This window comes from Amblyraja radiata, unplaced genomic scaffold (assembly GCF_010909765.2).
Source record: "Amblyraja radiata isolate CabotCenter1 unplaced genomic scaffold, sAmbRad1.1.pri S36, whole genome shotgun sequence".
Classification (NCBI taxonomy): domain Eukaryota; kingdom Metazoa; phylum Chordata; class Chondrichthyes; order Rajiformes; family Rajidae; genus Amblyraja; species Amblyraja radiata.
This window is the reverse complement of record NW_022630149.1, coordinates 312,608-332,912: the sequence shown is the minus strand read 5'-3', so window position 1 is coordinate 332,912 and position 20,305 is coordinate 312,608. Positions and strand designations below refer to the sequence as shown.

The following is a 20,305-nucleotide window of genomic DNA, read 5'->3' as shown; positions in this document are numbered from 1 at the left end:
AGAGAAGGAAATAGACAAAGTTTCGGGTCTCACCCACTGAGTTTCACCAGCATTTTTGTCTACCTTAGCTAGAGGATATTGTCAGCGATGACAGCCACTGTCAGCACAGTGTCTCGTCACAAGTATGTGAGCCCATTGTGCCGAATCTGAATGAATGAATACATTTATTGGCCAAGTATTCACATACAAGGAATTTGCCTTGGTGCTCCGCCCGCAAGTGACAACATGACATAGTGACAGTTAGGAATGACACATAAAACATTAATAATGTTTAATTAACTGCACTTTTGATAATGTTTTAACAATGTTTTAATTAATAACCAGACCAAGGGGGACCCGTTGGGTCCTATCCCCTCAACGCGCGGTCGCGAGGGGAGGGGGCGGCCTGCAGCGTCACACACACACGAACCAACCTCTCACACACATACACTAACCACCCCCACACACACTAACCACCCCCATTGATATTATATTATTCAATCATTACTTTTACCCCATGCCCTGCCCCATCCACTCACGTATAGCCCCCAACTCACGGGCGCGGTTAGAGAGGGAGAAGGATAGAGAGAGAGGGACACAGAGGCACAGAGATGGACACAGGGGCATAGAGGCACAGAGAGGGACACGGGGGCACAGAGAGGGACACGGGGGCACAGAGAGGGACACGGGGGCACAGAGAGGGACACGGGGACACAGAGAGGGGCACGGGGGCACAGAGAGGGACACGGGGACACAGAGAGGGACACGGGGGCACAGAGAGGGGCACGGGGACACAGAGAGGGACACGGAGGCACAGAGAGGGACACGGGGGCACAGAGAGGGACACGGGGACACAGAGAGGGACACAGGGGGCACAGAGAGGGACACGGGGACACAGGGGCACAGAGAGGGACACGGGGACACAGAGAGGGACACGGGGGCACAGAGAGGGACACGGGGGCACAGAGAGGGACACGGGGACACAGAGAGGGACACAGAGAGGGACACGGGGACACAGAGAGGGACACGGGGGCACAGAGAGGGACACGGGGGCACAGAGAGGGACACGGGGACACAGAGAGCGACACAGAGAGGGGCACGGGGGCACAGAGAGGGACACAGAGGCACGGGGAGGGACACGGGGGCACAGAGAGGGGCACAGAGAGGGGCACAGGGGCACAGAGAGGGGCACAGGGGCACAGAGAGGGGCACAGAGGCACAGAGGGGGCCACAGGGGCACAGGGGCACAGAGAGGGGCACAGAGAGGGGACACAGAGAGGGACACGGGGACACAGAGAGGGACACGGGGGCACAGAGAGGGACACGGGGGCACAGAGAGGGACACGGGGACACGGGGGCACAGAGAGGGACATGGGGACACGGGGGCACAGAGAGGGGCACAGAGAGGGACACAGAGAGGGACACGGGGGCACAGAGAGGGACACGGGGACACAGAGAGGGACACAGAGAGGGACACGGGGGCACAGAGAGGGACACAGGGGACACAGAGAGGGGCACGGGGACACAGAGAGGGACACGGGGGCACAGATAGGGACACGGGGGCACAGAGAGGGGCACAGGGGGCACAGAGAGGTGGAAAACTATTTCATCACGTCAAAAACTCGGCATCGCGCTCGGTATGAATTCCATGAACTCCTGACTCATTCGTCATCCAATGCAGAACTTTCTCAATTAAGCTCCAGCCTGTGGTGTGAGTCACTGCTGATTTTCCCCACACCCATGCAGTTGGCCTGTTCTGACGGCGTACAGAACCATTCACAAAAGCCTGGCAGGGCAGAGTTGTCGCCGTGGGCAAAGAGCTTCAATCAGCAGATGTGAAATGATGCACGCCATTGAAACGGCGGTGGTGGAAGCGGCATCTATTGAAAGTATTTGGCCCACCTCGCACGCTCGTTTATCGAACGTCACACGAGAGAGTTCGTGGAAACAGGCCCTTCGACCCAGCTTGCCCACACCGACCAACATGCCCCATCTACACTAGTACACTACACTGCCTGCCTGCATTTGGCCCATATCCCTCTAAACCTCTCCTATCCATGTACCATCCATCCAGTGCTGAACTACTATCTATCTCTTTGGTGACCCTCAGACTATCCTTGATCGGACTTTGCTAGCTTTACCTTACCATAACATATCTTATCATAGACAATAGGTGCAGGAGGAGGCCATTCGGCCCTTCGGGCCAGCACCGCCATTCAATGTGATCACGGCTGATCATCCACAATCAGTACCCCATTCCTGCCTTCTCCCCATATCCCCCTGACTCTGCTATCTTTAAGAGCCCTATCCAGCTCTCCCTTGAAAGTATCCAGAGAACCGGCCTCCACCGCCCTCTGAGGCAGAGAATTCCACAGACTAACAACTAACTCTCTGTGAGAAAAAGTGTTGCCTCGTCTCCGTTCTAAATGGCTTACCCCTTATTCTTAAACCGTGGCCCCTGGTTCTGGACTCCCCCAACATCGGGAACATGTTTCCTGCCTCTAGCGTGTCCAAACCCTTAATATTCTTATGTTTCAATAAGACACCCTCTCATCCTTCTAAACTCCAGAGTGCACAAGCCCAGCCGCTCCATTCTCTCAGCATATGGCATCCGCCATCCCGGGAATTAACCTGGTGAACCTCGGTACACGTGACAATAAACTAAACTGTCTGCCTACCTGTCTCAATGTTTCTGAAACGTTGCGATAGTACCTGCCTCAACTACCTCCTCCAACATCGCATTCCAAACACACACCACCCTTTGTGTAAAAGTCACCCCTCGGCTTCCTATGAAATCTTTCCGCCCTCTGGAATACTATGGAGTTTAGAAGGATGTGAGCGGATCTTATTGAAACATGTAAGATTATTAAGGGTTTGGACACGCTAGAGGCAGGAAACAGGTTCCCAATGTCGGGGGAGTCCAGAACCAGGGGCCACAGTTTAAGAATAAGGGAGAAGCCATTTAGAACAGAGACGAGGAAACAATTTTTCACACAGAGAGTTGTGAGTGTGGAATTCTCTGCCACAGAGGGCAGTTCTCTGGATACTTTCGAGAAAGAGCTAGATAGGGCTCTTAAAGATAGCGGAGTCAGGGGATGTGGGGAGAAGGCAGGAATTGTGGATGATCAGCCATGATCACATTCAATGCTGGTGCTGGCTCGAAGGGCCGAATGGCCCACTCCTGCACCTATTGTCTCTCTTTAAATCTATGTCCTCTGGTTCTCCACTCCCCTACTCTGGACAAGAGACTCTGGAAAATGGGGTTGAGAGGGAAAGACAGATCGGCCTTGATAGTATGGCGGAATAGATTTGATGGGCCGAATGGCATGATTCAGCTCCGAGTACTTGTAAACTTTCCCGTCACCACTTTGACAAGCTTGTTAGCAGTCTGCGTTTTGGCCCCTGCCTCCACTAGTCAGCGGTTCAACCCAGGACAAGAGTTGAAAAGACAAACGAGTCTTATTAATTAAACAGCAGTGGGGACTCATTTCCAAAACAAGTCGTTGCAGACACATTAACCTCGTTTAGTTTGTCTGCAAATGGACAGCTTGCGTTGTGCAAGGTCCCTGACTTGCAACTCAGTTCCAATTATTTACATATTTCATCACTGTGTCTTCTGATGTAAAATAAATTGGTTGTATTTCCCACACTCTTGTGAAGAAGTATTTTTCCCAGCAATAAGTTTCACAACAGTGGATTTTACAACTCGCATCAGCTTCAGGAAGTTTGTTTAAGAAATAGACAATAGACAATAGGTGCAGGAGTAGGCCATTTGGCCCTTCGAGCCAGCACCGCCATTCAATGTGATCATGGCTGATCATCCCCAATCAGTACCCCGTTCCTGCCTTCTCCCCATATCCCCTGACTCCGCTATTTTTAAGAGCCCTATCTAGCTCTCTCTTGAAAGCATCCAGAGAACCGGCCTCCATCTCCCTCTGGGGCAGAGAATTCCACAGACTCACAACTCTCTGTGAGAAAAAGTGTTTCCTCGTGAAGAAGATGCTGGAAAATCGAAGGGAGACAAAAGTTCTGGAGAAACTCAGCGGGTGAGGCAGCATCTATGGAGCGAAGGAAATAGGCAACGTTTCGGCCCGAAACGTTGCCTATTTCCTTCGCCCCATAGATGCCGCCGTACCCGCTGAGTTTCTCCAGCACTTTTGTCTACCATCAGCTTCAGGAAGTTAGTTTCTGCGTAGGAATGAACTGCAGATGCTGGTTTAAATTGACCCATAGTCGGATAGTTGGCGACTAAACCGTCTCCCCCACCTGGTTTTCCACGTGAGGAGGGGGGCTGTGGGACCCCCAGCACGACCAAAAACAAGACCTGTCAAAAGGCGGATGAGCTCCTGCCAAGCCAACGGCCATCCACACTTCAGTAGAAGTTGTGGGTGGACAAAAATGCTGGAGAAACTCAGTGGGTGAGGCGGCATCTATGGAACGAAGGAAATAGGCAACGTTTCAGGTCGAGACCCTTCTTCTGACAGTAGAAGTTGTGGCTCACTGCTGCACATAGCATTGTAAGGAGGGAAGAAAAACATGAAATGTAATTCTTCTCTCACCTTGCTTCACAAAAGAGAAGTTGCTCATCATTATTATTACAGACACAAAATGCTGGAGTAACTCAACGGGACAGGCAGCGTCTCTGGAGAGAAGGAATGGGTGACGTTTAGCCCGCAAATAAAGCTTTCTCTTGTGCAGTGATTACTTGTGATAGGGACAGGTTGCATCACTGCCTGGTTCGGCAACACAAACGCCCGTGAACGAGGTAGGCTGCAAGAAGTGGTGAACACTGCCCGGTCCATCACCGGCTCTGACCCTCCTCACTGTCGAAGCATCATCAAGGACCCACACCATCCTGGCCACACACTCATCTGCCCGCTACCTTCAGGTAGAAGGTACTGGAGCCTGAAGACTGCGATGTCCAGGTTCAGGAATAGCTGCTTCCCCACAGCCATCAGGCTATTAAACTCAAACAAAACTCTGAACATTAATAGCCCATTATCTGTTTATTTGCAGGTTATCTGTTTATATTATATATATATATATATTCAATGGTATATGGACACACTGATCTGTTCTGCATTTATTTATGCCTACTATATTCTGTTATGCTGAAGCAAAGCAAGAATTTCATTGTCCTATCTGGGACACATGACAATAAACTCTCCTGACTCTTGAATCTACAGGATTCTCTGCCTCAACAAGGCAGCCAGCGTCATCAGAGACACACACACACCACCCCTGCCATCGGGAAGAAGGTACAGGAGCCTGAACACGATAACATCCATATTCAGGAACAGCTTCTTCACTACAACCATCAGGATACAAAAGGCAACAACCCTCAATAACTAGGCTCCAAACTATGTGGACTTAGCAACATCATTTTTGCACTATTCTTGTCCATTTAGCCCAAGGGATCCCAACCTGGGGTAGATTTACCCGCAGGGGGGTAAAATGTCACCTACCCAATCTATTGATTCTGGATTTGTACATGTTTTTTCTCATTGACTGACTGTTTGGTTCTGGTATACCGGTATCTGTTCATCATTAGTTGCTCATAAATAAGTGAAATAATATTCTTATGTGCTATTAAAGTTGCCACGGGTAAACGGGATGAAATAGGTTTGCAACCCCTGATTTAGAAACATAGAAAATAGATGCAGAGTGCACCATTCAATGTGATCACGGCTGATCATCCAGAATCAGTATTCCCGTTCCTGCTTTCTCCCCATATCTCACGATTACGTTAGCCCTAAGAGCTAAATCCAACTCTCTCTTGAAAACATCCAATGAATCGGCCTCCACTGCCCTTCAATGTGATCACGGCTGATCATCCAGAATCAGTACCCCCGTTCCTGCTTTCTCCCCATATCTCTCGATTACATTAGCCCTAAGAGCTAAATCCAACTCTCTCTTGAAAGCATCCAGTGAATCAGTCTCCACCGCCCTCTGAGGCAGAGAAATCCACAGACTCACAACTCTCTGTGAGAAAAAAGTGTTTCCTCATCTCCGTTCTAAATGGCTTACTCCTTATTCTTAAACTGTGTGGCCCCTGGTTCTGGACTCCCCCAACATCGGGAACATGTTTCCTGCCTCTAGTGTGTCCAAGCCCTTAACAATCTTATATGTTTCAATAAGATCTCCTCTCACCCTTCTAAACTCCAGAGTGTACAAGCCCAGCTGCCTCATTCTCTCAGCATATGACAGTCCCGCCATCCCGGGAATTAACCTTGTAAACCTACGCTGCACTCCTTCAATAGCACGAATATCCTCAATAGCAAGCATAGATGCTGCTTCACCCGCTGAGTTTCTCCAGCACTTTTGTTTACCACAGATGGAAGTGATATCGGATCATATTTTCTCCCTATCATTGCTGCAATTCCCACAAACTAGTGTTTGACGGTGATTCACCTAATCTGAATGATCTTGCGTGTTATGACAAAATGTGGCTCCTGGCAGGGTAAACAATGATCGCTGTTTTCCGTGAGGAGGGACGGCGGTAAAACAACCCGCTGGAAGGATGATTAGATAGAAGATTCTCCACCACAAGCTCACGTTGAAGCACAATAGATTCATTCTGACAAACAGTCTGAAGAAGGGTCTGCACCTATCCACGTTCGCCAGAGATGCTGCCTGACCCGTTAAGTTAAGGGCCTGTCCCACTTTCACGACCTTTTTTTACTCGTGGACATTTTTCATCAGGCTAGAAAAAACGCCCCGACCTACCCGATGCCACGAGTACCTACGACTAGCATCACGACCTACTACGACCTTGTGACAAACATGCTGCGAATACGAGTCAAGGGCAAACTCGGCAGAGGTTTTGAATTGGTCACTTTCAGGTCAAGTCACTTTTATTTATATAGCACATTTAAAAAACAACTCTCGTTGGCCAAAGTGCTTTACATTGGTATAAGAATAGTATAACAAACAGCATTGGTTCATAGATTAAATACAAACATCACTACATACATATAGCCCTCCCTCAGAGGACGTCAAGAAAGGCTTGGGAGTAGAGATGAGTTTTAAGTCTCGACTTGGTTCTTGGTTTCTTGGTCCTCCAAAATATTCCAAATGGAATTTAAACTGGAGGTGGTGGAGGGAGGGCTTAAGCCAGAAAGGGTTATTGGGAAGAAAGAGCTACTTTAAATGTAGTTGCATCTGGTTGGGTAACTATCGTTGGGTGGAGATTATTCCATGCTTTAATTGTGCGGGGAAGAACGAATTGCTGTACACATCTGTCTTTGTAGCTGGGATCACAAATTGGATCGAATGCCCTCGTCTGCTCCTAATTGGTTTGGGTTTGGTGTAGGTCTTGTAATCTATGTCGAGCTGACCATTTAACATTTTGTAAAAACAGGTCAAACGTGAGCTTCACGTCTGTCTTGGAGAGGGTTCCACCCCGACCAGAGAATTCAGAAGTTTGGTGACACTCGCTTCTCTCTCATAGGTGTTAGTAACAAATCGAGCTGCCTGTCTTTGGACACGTTCGATGGAAGAAATGTTTTTATTTGTGTATGGGTCCCATGCTGCAACTGCGTAGTCCAAATGAGGTCTAACTAGGGTGAAGTATAGCTTCTCCTTGACAGAAGTTGAACAATGATGAAAGTTGTGCCTCAGAAAGTTTAGGACACCTGTTGCTTTCACCGTTGCATGATGAGTCTGACCATTCCAACGCAGATCATTCTGCAATTTGATGCCAAGATACTTGGTTTGTTTGGATTCTTCAAGGGTGGCACCAAGTATATTGTAAGATGTTTCGCCTGGATTCCTCTTTCTGGTGACACGCATAGTTTCACATTTGGAAGGGTTGAACTGCATGCCCCATTGTTGTGACCACTCAACCATAGTATCGAGATCCTTTTGGAGAGCATCTTCATCATCAGCTGACTTAATTAGACGGTACAGCAAACAATCATCAGCGAATAGTCTGGTCGTACTTGCGACTTTTTCATGGAGTTAAAGGAGTCGATGGAGTGGGCAGTTCTGATGGGTAGAGGGATGCTGTTCCATAGTCTAGGAGCTGCAACCGCAAAGGCCCGGTCGATCGCCCCTGAGCTTATGCCTAGACCGCGGGATGTTCAGTAACCCCAAGTCGGCCCATCTGAGGGACCTGGAGGTGGTGTGGTGGGTAAGCGGACTTTTAATGTAGGTGGGGGCAAGCCCATTGAGGGCTTTGTAAACATAAAGGAGGATCTTGAAATTTATTCTGAATTAGGTCGTGAATGTGGGACAGGCTCTTAACTCAGGCACTTTGTGTCCCTTCTTGTAAAGCAGCATCTGCACTTTTCTTGTGTCCATATTAATCCCTTTTAATGGGGGGGGGGGGGGGGGGAGCAAAATATTTATTTTCTCCTGTGTTAAACCTGGGTGGAATAGGTTTAAAAAAAAGCAGATTTTGCAATGGGGATGGAAGCTATTTTTGCACAACACTTATCCATAATCCTTGGAGGGCTCGACTACGAAAGACACAATATATAACCATATAACAATTACAGCACGGAAACAGGCCATCTCGGCCCTACAAGTCCGTGCCGAACAACTTTTTTCCCTTAGTCCCACCTGCCTGCACTCATACCATAACCCTCCATTCCCTTCTCATCCATATGCCTATCCAATTTATTTTTAAATGATACCAACGAACCTGCCGCCACCACTTCCACTGGAAGCTCATTCCACACCGCTACCACTCTCTGAGTAAAGAAGTTCCCCCTCATGTTACCCCTAAACTTCTGTCCCTTAATTCTAAAGTCATGTCCTCTTGTTTGAATCTTCCCTATTCTCAAAGGGAAAAGCTTGATCACATCAACTCTGTCTATCCCTCTCATCATTTTAAAGACCTCTATCAAGTCCCCCCTTAACCTTCTGCGCTCCAGAGATATATCCTCTCATTAGTTGGTCCGGTTTATTTTTTTCCAGTTATGGGCCTGTCCCACTTACATGACTTTTTCGGTGACTTACACGACAAAGCACAAATGCGGTTTTTAGTTTAGGTTCAACTGAAAATGGTAGGCGGCACAATGGCGGCTGCCTATGGTATTCGGTAGATAGGGGAACAGGCCCTCCACGTGCACCTCAACCAGCGATGCCCGCACACCAACATTACACTAGGGACAATTTACAATTTTATACCAAAGCCAATTAGCCTAAAAGCCTTTGGAAAGTCGAGTTGAGTATAGGAGCAAAGATTATTATCTAAATGGTGCCATTGGGAAAAGGGGAAGTACAACGGGATCTGGGGGTCCTTGTTCATCAGTCAATGAAAGTAAGCATGCAGGTACAGCAGGCAGTGAAGAAAGCGAATGGCATGTTGGCCTTCATAACAAGAGGAATCGAATATAGGAGCAAAGAGGTCCTTCTGCAGTTGTACAGGGCCCTAGTGAGACCACACCTGGAGTATTGTATGCAGTTTTGGTCCCCTAATTTGAGGAAGGACATTCTCGCTATTGAGGGAGTGCAGCGTAGGTTTACACGGTTAATTCCCAGGATGGCGGGACTGTCATATGCTGAGAGAATGGAGCGACTGGGCTTGTACACTCTGGAGTTTAGAAGGCTGAGAGGGGATCTTATTGAAACATATAAGATTGTTAAGGGTTTGGACACGCTAGAGGCAGGAAACATGTTCCCGATGCTGGGAGAGTCCAGAACCAGGGGCCACATAAACACATAGAAAATAGGTGCAGCAGGAGGCCATTCGGCCCTTTGAGCCAGCACCGCCATTCATTATAATCATGGTTGATCATCCCCAATCAACAACCTGTACCTGCCTTCTCCCCATATCACTTGATTCCACTAGCCCCTAGAACTCTCTCTTAAATCCATCCAGTGATTTGGCCTCCACTGCCCTCTGTGGCAGGGAATTCCACATAGTTTAAGAATAAGGGGTAAGCCATTTAGAACGGAGACGAGGAAACATTTTTTTCTCACAGAGAGTTGTGAGTCTGTGGAATTCTCTGCCTCAGTGGGCGGTGGGGGCCGGTTCTCTGGATACTTCCAAGCCAAGGCAAGTAGCCTACAAACTGTACGTCTTTGGAGTGTGGGAAGAAACCGAAGCACCCGGGGAAAAACCACACGCAGGTCACGGGTAGAACGAGCAAACTCCGTACAGACAGCACCAGTAGTCATGATCGAACCCTGGTCTCTGGCGCTGTGATGCAGCGCCTCTACCGCTGCGCCACCGTGACGCCAACCATTTTGCTCCTGAATATGACACGGGGTCAAGAACGAACCTCCTGTCTCCAGTGTGATGGTATCAGCGCATTCCAATGGCTGCCTTGCTTGGTTTATCCCTCCGAGCATCAGATGCAGATCTGAATGCAACACTTAAAACGCGATCGTGCGGAGAGACAAGGCAGGGTGTACGGGCGGAGACAAGCGCGCGCATTATAGATGACAATCCCAAGTGGGATCTCGTTCCAGGTCATTCCGAGTGCAGTGCAGCCCACGGCAATGAGATCAGATATGGCTGGCTGATGTTCTGCCAGGCTCAACGATGCAAAACGGCCACAGGGGGGGGGGGGGGTGGGGACGGGGGGGGGCGGCGGGCGGAGAGGGATGGGGACAATGAGGATACAGTGAGAGAACACAGAGCGAGGCCGAGAGAGAGGAGAGAGGGAGAGAGGAGGGCGGATGGCAGAGCCGAGGGGGAGAGATGAGAGGGATGAGAGTGGGAGAGAGGCGGGAGAGAGAGTAGAGAGATGGCAGAGAGAGAGAGGGAGACAGAGAGAGAGAGAGAGGCAGAGAGAGAGAGAGAAGAGAGAGAGAGAGAGGCAGAGAGATGAGAGGGGGAGACAGAGGGAGACAGAGAGAGACAGAGAGAGACACAGAGAGAGAGAGAGCACACAGATAAGCACAGGAGCCAGAGAGAGTGGGGGAGGACCAGAGAGAGACAGAGAGGGCAACACAGAGAGGCAGAGAGACAGAGAGGGAGACAGAGAGGGAGACAGAGAGAGAGACAGAGAGAGAGACAGAGAGACACAGAGTGGAAATTCATGACACTGGAGATTCATTGTGTCCATGCTGGACATAGAAGGGTGACTGTAAATTGCAACAATTAGTCTGTATCCATCCAACACATCGGTCGAGTAGCCGCCTTACAGCGCCAGAGGCCTGGGTTCAATGACTATGGGCGGTGTCTGTATGGAGTTTGTATTTTCTCCCTCTGCCCACGTTGTATTTTCTCCCTTCAGCCAACCGGGTCTGTGCCAACCAGCCATCACCCCGCACCTTAACACTATCCAATACACTGGGGACAACTTACAATTTTACCAAAGGCAATTAAGCTACTAACATGTACGTGTTTGGAGTGCGAGAGGAACCCGGAGCACCCGGAGAAAACCCAGGTGGTCACAGGGAGAACGTACAAACTCTGTATAAACAGCACCCCTAGTCGGGATCGAAGCTGGTTTTCTGGCGCTGTAAGGCAGCAACTCTACCGCTGCACCACCCGCTAGCCACAGCTACCTACATGATTACAATCAAGCCACCCACAGCAAAGATTATAGAGCAAGATGCTCCACTCTGCGAAAAAAGCGTAGTTTGACATGGATATGACACGACGCCATTTTACTGAGCTGCAATTTACAATCATAATAATAACATTTACAATAATATTAACTAAATATGTGAAGTGATCGATTATATATAACACACTTTTCCCTACAACATGGATTACACCAAAGCGGATCAATCTTTGGAACGGATTACACTAAAGATACTAGAGGAGCATTGCCCGCTGCCTCCCTCGGGAGCGTCGACCCCGGGCAGCCGCTTGAGGCTCTCCCGCCGGCCCCCTTCATCTGGTATCGGGGGGGGGGACCGAGAATCAGTCCTGGATCAACTCGGGAGTGGAGGAAACACTAGAGGAGCCTCTAGTATCATTGCTTTTCCCTGCGACCTGATGTAGGAGCAGATTGTATAACTGTGGAGTCCGTCCCCACCCCCGCTACCAAAGATGTTGCGTTTGGCATAAACAAATGGCGGCCGTGACGTTCCGTTATGTATTACACGTCAGTCCATTGGATTTCGAAGGAGTGGTCTATCTTACTGTGCTCTATGATCTTTGATCCACAGTGTACAGATAAGGGATAACGGTTATTTAGTGCAAGATAAAGTCCCATTAAAGATAATACAAGTGTCTCCAATGAGGTCGATGTGAGGACTGGGGTTTTGCAAATGTTCCATTAAGCTAATATTATTTTACGATATTTAATCAGAAGCATATAGGAATGGACAATAAATTCTAGTATTGCCAGCAAATCTTACCCCATAAACAAACGTATGCAGTCATGTGAAAATATATAATGATTTTTGAGTAAAACATTTCAATTCACTTAAAGGACAAATCTAAATTTGTAATTTACCATAATTTTAACAGACAGAAAATGTCACATTGCAACCATTTTAATCTCCCATCTCACTGGAGTTAGCCAACAAGAACCTCTTGAATAAAGTCCATATCCCACAGGAGAATGAGATGATGTTCCAACAAGGAATGCACAGAGTCTCTTGCCCAGAGTAGGGGAATCAAGAACCATAGGTTCAAGGTGGAGGGGGGAAAAGATTTAACAGGAATCTGAGGGGTAACTTTTTTCATACAAATGGTGAGTGTATGGAACAAGCTGCCAGAGGAGGTAGTTGAGGCTGAGACTATACCAACGTTTAAAAAACAGTTAGATAGGTACATGGATAGGACAGGTTTGGAGGGATATGGACCAAGTGGCAGGTGGGACTAGCGCAGCTGGGACATATAAACATAGAAAATAGGTGCAGGAGGAGGACATTCGGCCCTTCAAGCCAGCACCACCATTCATTGTGATCATTGCTGATCGTCCCCAATCAATAACCCGTGCCTGCCTTCTCCCCATATCCCTTGACTCCACTAGCCCCTAGAGCTCTATCTAACTCTCTCTTAAATCCATCCAGTGATTTGGCCTCCACTGCCCTCTGTGGCAGGGAATTCCACAAATTCACAACTCTCTGGGTGAAAACGTTTTTTCTCACCTCAGTCTTAAATGGCCTCCCCTTTATTCTAAGACTGTATGTGGCCCCTGGTTCTGGACTCACCCAACACTGGGAACATATTTCCATGTTGGCCGGTGTGGGCAAGTTGGGCCGAAGGGCCCGTTTCCACGCTGTATCACTCTATGACGAATTGCAGATGCTGGTTTATATCAGAGTTAGACACAAACTGCTGAAGCAACTCAGCGGATCAGGCAGCATCTCTGGAGAGAATAGATAGGTGGCGTATTGGGTCGGGGCCCTTCTTGAAGTTCATGACACTGGCGGTGGAAGCTGGGGCAGATGGTATTTTCCAACACAATTGCAATGTACGGCAATTATTCCCAGAAGAAGATTGTTCAAACTGACTCGAAAGGAGCAGAAGATGATCTTTGTAAATGTCTGCAATGATCACAACCCAAAATGTCAGCCATCTTGTTTTCTCCAGAGAAGCTGCTTGGCTCACTGAGTTTCCGCAGAGACCGCTCCCTCCGTAACTCCCCTGGTCAATTCGTCCCTTCCCACCCCTCTCCTGGTACTTTCCTTTGCGACCGTAGGAAATGCTACACTTGTCGCTTTACCTCCCCCCTTGACTCCATCCAAACAGTCTTTCCAGGTGCGGCAGAGGTTCACCTCCTCCAACCTCATCTATTGGATCCACTGCTCTAGGTGTCGGCTGCTCTACATCGGTGAGACCAAGCGTAGGCTTGGCGATCACTTCGCCCAACACCTCCGCTCGGTTCGCAATAACCAACCTGATCTCCCGGTGGCTCAGCACTTCAACTCCCCCTCCCATTCCCAATCCGACCTTTCTGTCTCCTCCATGGCCAGAGTGAGTCCCACCGTATATTGGAGGAGCAGCACCTCATATTTTGCTTGGGTAGTTTACACCCCAGTGGTATGAACATTGACTTCTCCAATTTCAGGTAGTCCCTCCTTCCCCTCCCCTTCCCAGCTCTCCCACAGCCCACTGTCTCCACCTCTTCCTTTCTTCTTCCCGCCCTCTCATCAGTCTGAAGAAGGGTTTCGGCCCGAAACGCTGCCTATTTCCTTCGCTCGATAGATGCTGCCTCACCCGCTGAGTTTCTCCAGCATTTTTGTCTAGCTTCAATTGTCCAGCATCTGCAGTTCCTTCTTAAACACTGAGTTTCCCCAGTAAGTTGTGCCTGTCAAAGAGATGATGCTGCAAGTCACGATGACAAAATGTAATACCAATTTATCTGCGCTGGCAAAGTGCTCCATCTACTGGCATTAGTGGGTTCTGCAACCGAATGACCAAAAGGGCCATTGAAAACAGTCAACAGTCAAAAGACTAGGCTTGTATTCACTGAAGTTTAGAAGGATGAGAGGATATCTTATAGAAACATATACAATTATAAAAGGACTGGACAGGCTAGATGCAGAAAAATGTTCCCAATGTGGGGCGGGTCCAGAACCAGGGGCCACACACAGTCTTAGAATAAAGGGGAGGCCTTTTGAGACTGAGGTGAGAAAAAACTTTTTCACCCAGAGAGTTGTGAATTTGTGGAATTCCCTGCCACAGAGGGCAGTGGAGGCCAAATCATTGGATGGATTTAAGAGAGAGTTAGGTGGAGCTCTAGGGGCTAGTGGAATCAAGGGATAGGGGGAGATGTTATTAAAGGCCATTTTTATACATTTTGGTTTCACCATGTAGAAATTACAGCAGTGTTTATACATAGTCTCCCCATTTTAGGGCACCATAATGTTTGGGACACATGACTTCACAGGCGTTTGTAATTGCTCAAGTGTGTTTAATTGCCTCCTTAATGCAGGTATAAGAGAGCTCTCAGCACCTAGTCTTTCCATCACCTTTGGAAACTTTTATTGCTGTTTATCAACATGAGGACCAAAGTTGTGCCAATGAAAGTCAAAGAAGCCATTATGAGACTGAGAAACAAGAATAAAACTGTTAAGAGCATACCACCTCATCTGTGAAACACAGTGGTGGGGGTGTTATGGCCTGGGCATGTATGGCTGCTGAAGGTACTGGCTCATGTATCTTCATTGATGAAACAACTGCTGATGGTAGTAGCAAAATGAATTCTGAAGTGTATACACACATCCTATCTGCTCAAGTTCAAACAAATGCCTCACAACTCATGGTGGTTCATTCTACAGCAAGACAATGATCCCAAACATACTACTAAAGCAACAAAGGAGTTTTTCAAAGCTAAAAAATGGTCAAGCCTTGAGTGGCCAAGTCAATCACCCGATCTGAACCCAATTGAGCATGCTTTTTATATGCTGAAGGGAAAACTGAAGGGGACTAGCCCCCAAAACCAGCATAAGCTAAAGACGGCTGCAATACAGGCCTGGCAGAGCAGGTGGTGATGTCCATGAATCACAGACTTCAAACAGTCATTGCATGCAAAGGATATGCAACAAAATACTAAACATGACTACTTTCATTGACATGACACTGCTGTGTCCCAAACATTATGGTGCCCTGAAATGGGCATAAAATATGTATAAACACTGCTGTAATATCTACATGGTGAAACCAAAATGTATAAAAATGGCCTTTATTAAAATCTGACAATCTGCACTTTAACCACATGTGATTTTTTTTCTATTACAAATCTCAAATAGTGGAGTACAGAGGCAAATAAATAAATGATGGGTCTTTGTTCCAAACGTTATAGAGGGCACGGTATGTTCGGTTCGCAGGAACAAACTGAGCGTCCTGGAATGTGCCGCTTTCATTCTCTGTCCTACTCCCACTTAGAAATAATGTCAATGTCTCCTGCATTGTTGCAAGTTCATAAGTTATCGAAGTAGGCCATTCGGTCCATCGAGTCTACTGCGCCATTCAATCATGGCTGATCTCGGCCTCCTAATCCCATTTTATTTTATTTTATTTTTAGCTGTGTATATGTGGGGGGGGGGGGGGGGGAATTTTTAATACTCGTCCCTGTACGGGGACCGGACTTTTTCCCTGTCGAGTCTCCGTTATCGTTGGGGCCGACATCGTGAGCCGGCGGCCTCCAACGGAATCGACCCTGGGGGCTCCAGTCGCAAGCCTGCGGACTCACTATCGCGGAGCTGGCCGACTTCAGAGCGTGGAGCGCTGTGGTGGCGCGCGGCTGCGACCCGACTTCGGAGTTTCGGAGGCTCCGGCTGCAGGCCCTGCGGACGGTAACATCGGGGGGGGTCGCGGGTCCCTGGTGGGAGTCCACTTTTCGGAGCTCCCGCAACGGCAAACTTCACCCTCCCGAATCGAGGGGTCTAAATCGACCAGGAGCTGGGCCTTACATCGCCCAGCGCGGCTTAAACGGCTGTGGGACTTACCATCGCCCGCCGGGGGGATCTAACATCAAGAGCCTCGACCAGCTCGACGCTGCAGTTGGACTGCTGGACCACGAGAGAAGAATAAAGAGAAGGCATAAGACTTTTTGCCTTCAATCACAGTGAGGAGGTGTTTGGAGATTCACTGTGATGGATGTTTGTGTGGAATTGTGTTAATTGTGTTTTGGGTTTTTTGCTGTTATGACTGCAGGAACGAAATTTCGTTTGAACCTAAGGTTTAATTGACAATAAACGACATTCTGATTCTGATTTTCCTGCCTTCATCCCATAAACCTTGACACCCGTCCCAATCAAGACTTTGTCTATCTCTGCCTTTAAAAATATCCACTGACTTGGCCTCTGTGGCAATGAGTTCCACAGATTCACCACCCTCTGACGACACAAGTTCCTCCTCACCTCCTTTCGTTTGCGTACTATGTTTGCATATTCTGTTGTGCTGCAGCAAGTAAGAATTTCAATGTTCTATCTGGGACACATGACAATAAAACACTCTTGACCCTACCTATGCAGGAAGGAACTGCAGATGGCAACTTTGTAACGGCCCTTTATGGGTGACTATTTGCATACCATGGCACGGTATGCAAGCAAAGGATTTCACTGCGACTCGTCACGTGACACTTAAGGGCCTGTCCCACGTACGCAACCTTTTTGGCGGCTGACGGCAACTGTCATAAGTCGCCGAATATTCTCCACATGTTGAAAATTCAAGTTCAAGTTTCCATATATTGTCACATGCACCAATTGGTACAGTGAAATGTGCAGCCATACGAATAAAAAAAAAGAACCCAACACACTTGAACATAAACATCCCCGAAAGACAAATACTGACTGAATATATTGATGGTCGCTGGTAAAAAAAAGCTCTCACAAAGAAATGGTTATCACAGGAGATAGGCATCACAATGGACATTTATAAAATGGAGAAAATAACAGCATATGTTCAAAGCCCTGTCCCACGGTACGAGTTCATTCCAAGAGCTCTCCAGAGTTTGCCCTGATTCCAACTCGGAGATTTACAGTAATGGCCGCTCGTCGGTACTCGGGGCTCTCGTGGCCATTTTTCAACATGTCGAAAAATCTTCACGAGTCTTCCCGTGCTTACCTGCCGTTAGCGAGTCTTCCCGAGTACCTGCCGTGAGCGTTACGAGCCGCTAAGAGACGTCCCCGAGCTCTGACGTACCCGCTACGTTAATTCTCCGCGCTTACGAGTTTGATTTTTTTTTTAAACTCGGGAGAGCTCTTGGAATGAACTCGTACCGTGGGACAGGGGTTTAAATTGGATTTATTTGTGTCACGCTGGGAAAATTGGGTTAACTATGTAACGCCTCATAGGCCAGACTTTATTTTTAACAAATTTTTGATTATATGGTAAAGAAAGGATCACTTCCTAAGTGTCTGTAGTTTTTACTGTGTTCTCACTCACTCACGAGTAGTCCTCACTCAAAGGATGCTCCAAAAGACCAAAAACTCCCCTCATCTGCCAATTCACATGGACATCTTCAACCCACCCACTGCTCGACTTCCATCTAGACGACCAATTTGGAAGAACCCACCACCAGCTGATTTCACCATCCAATCAGCTTGGAAAAGGGAATGGGAGTCCAAGGACGTCCCAAATAAACATCTGGTGTCAGACCCCACCCTACCGGTCCCTGGCACCAATCTCCCAAGGAAGCAGTGGACGACGCTGAATAGATTCAGGACTGGACATGGCCCCTGCTTGACCAGCCTTCACAAATGGGGCAGCAGTCCAACCCCATGGTGTGCTTGTGGAGAGCAGCAAACAATGCAACACCTCATTGAAGCATGCCCTCAACAAAGACTCAAAGGAGGACTTGTCACCCTTCATACAGCAGATCAAGAGGCAACTGCTTGGCTAAAGGACTTTGCATTCGTTAAATAAATAATACTGTGTTCTTGTTTCAATATCTGTTTTGTACAAATCTCAAAAAGAGGCAATTCAAGACAAACATAACTGGATGATGTATACATATAGTATTATACCTGAAACCCGTTTTATGGAAATGTGTTTGTTGTGGAATGCCAATAAAAGAGTATATTAAAAAAAAAACATAAACATCCCCACACAGTTGTGACCAGAAAGACGCTACGACTCTTTGGGTGACTAGGAGACCTCTCTGACGTCATGCCCCCTGGTGATATGTCGCCAGGGGTCGCCTGTATGGTCGTGAGAAGTCTCCTAATCACCCAAAGAGTCGTAGTGTCTTTGTGGTCACCGCTGAATTTGCAACATGTTGAAAATTTTCGGCGACCTATGACGGGTGCCGGCAGTCGCCAAAAAGATCGCGTAAGTGGGACAGGCCCTTAAAGTACTCTATTCAATTCAAAAGACTGTACTGAGCAGCCCTTGCAGCCGAGGAGTCCACAAGCCCGACTGAAACGCAGTCACAAAAAGACACACACACAAGCACTTACCCCAGTGGATGTTGTGACCCGTGTACTCCGACCAGCCTCGCCCAAACCTGCCATCACCTGCTGCACCGATTGCTGCACCAACACGGAAAGGAGGAAAGGTCCGTTACAGTTCAGTTCATTGCCACTGTGCAAAGTACTATCGATATAGAGCCATTATATATCATAACAAGCACTTCAATCGGAATACATCCAGAGACCATCGACATGAGTACCGTCGGCTCGATATCGTACGGTGAACTGCCTAACCAACATGGATGCCCGCATGCCACTACGTGGTGGTGGTGTGCAAACCTGACATGGATTATGGATCATGTTTAAGAAAGAACTGCAGATGCTGGAATAATCAAAGGTAGATAAAGCTCCTCTTATTCGTTTACAAAAGCTCCTCTTATTCGTCCCCTTCCCACCCCCCCCCCCCCACAATCAAAAATCTTCTAACCCACCATTCTACCTCCAGGACCCTCAGGTAGGCCGACTTGGGGCCACTGACTATCCCGCGGTCCAGGTTTAAGCTCAGGGGTGACCGCGCCTTTGCGGTTGCAGCACCTAAACTGTGGCTCAGCATCCCGCTCCTCATCAGAACTGCCCCCACCATCGACTCCTTTAAGTCACGACTCAAAACCTATTTCTACTCCCTAGCGTTTTTGAGCCCCTCTGTGTGGGCACTGTAAACAGTTTATGCATGTATTGTTAGGTCTGTCTACCACTGTATGTAATAAATTAGTACCTGCACTGATGTGAAGCATTTTGGTCAACGCGAGTTGTTTTTAAACACACTTTACAAATAAATGTATTATTATTATTATAGATGCTGGAGAAACTCAGCGGGACAGGTAGCATCTATGGAGCGAAGGAATAAGTGACATTTCTGGGTCGAGACCCTTCTTCAGACTGATGTGGGGTGGAGGGGGGGGCGGGAAGAAAAAAGGAAGAGGCAGAGACAGTGGGCTGTGGGAGACCTGCGAAGGGGAGGGGAAGGAGGGAGAAAGCAGGGACTATCTAAAATTGGAGAAGTCAATGTTGGGGTGTAAACGGGATCAGGTCAATACATGATCACAATCGAGGTATTTACCGCCTATAGATACATGATAAGGGAATAATGTTTAGTGCAAGATAAAGCAGGTAAGGTCCGATGAAAGATAGTTCGAGGGTCGCCAATGAGGTGCATAGTAGTTCAGCACTGTTCTCTAGTTTGCTTTAGTTTATAGATACAGGCCCTTCGGCCCACCGGGTCCACTTTAGTGGAAACAGGCCCTTCGGCCCACCGGGTCCGTGCCGACCAGCGATCCCCGCACATTAACACCGTCCTACGCTACTAGGGACAATTTTTACATTTAGCAAGCCAAATTAACCTACAAACCTGTACGTCTTTGGAGTGTGGGAGGAAACCGAAGATCTCGGAGAAAACCCACGCAGGTCACGGGGAGAAGGTACAAACTCAGTAAGGACGGCAATATCAGTGTCCCACTTCAGTCTGTTCCTCCGAGCAATGTTAAGCATGTTCATTTTGTGATTCTGAGACACTATTTACTCTTGTGGTTGAGGCAGTGCAGCGTAGGTTCAC

At 48.1% G+C, this 20,305-nt stretch overlaps 1 protein-coding gene across 4 annotated transcripts in view; it reads right to left on the bottom strand.

Moving 5' to 3' along the window:
- The window catches only part of bag6 (BAG cochaperone 6), a 57,826-nt gene that overhangs the window by 13,381 nt on the left and 24,140 nt on the right, over positions 1-20,305 (bottom strand). For all 4 annotated transcript variants that reach the window (XM_033016281.1, XM_033016279.1, XM_033016278.1 and 1 more), the window contains one exon: positions 18,742-18,813. In XM_033016281.1, coding sequence (XP_032872172.1) covers positions 18,742-18,813 — 72 coding nt within the window. The remainder of the gene's footprint in view (positions 1-18,741; positions 18,814-20,305) is intronic.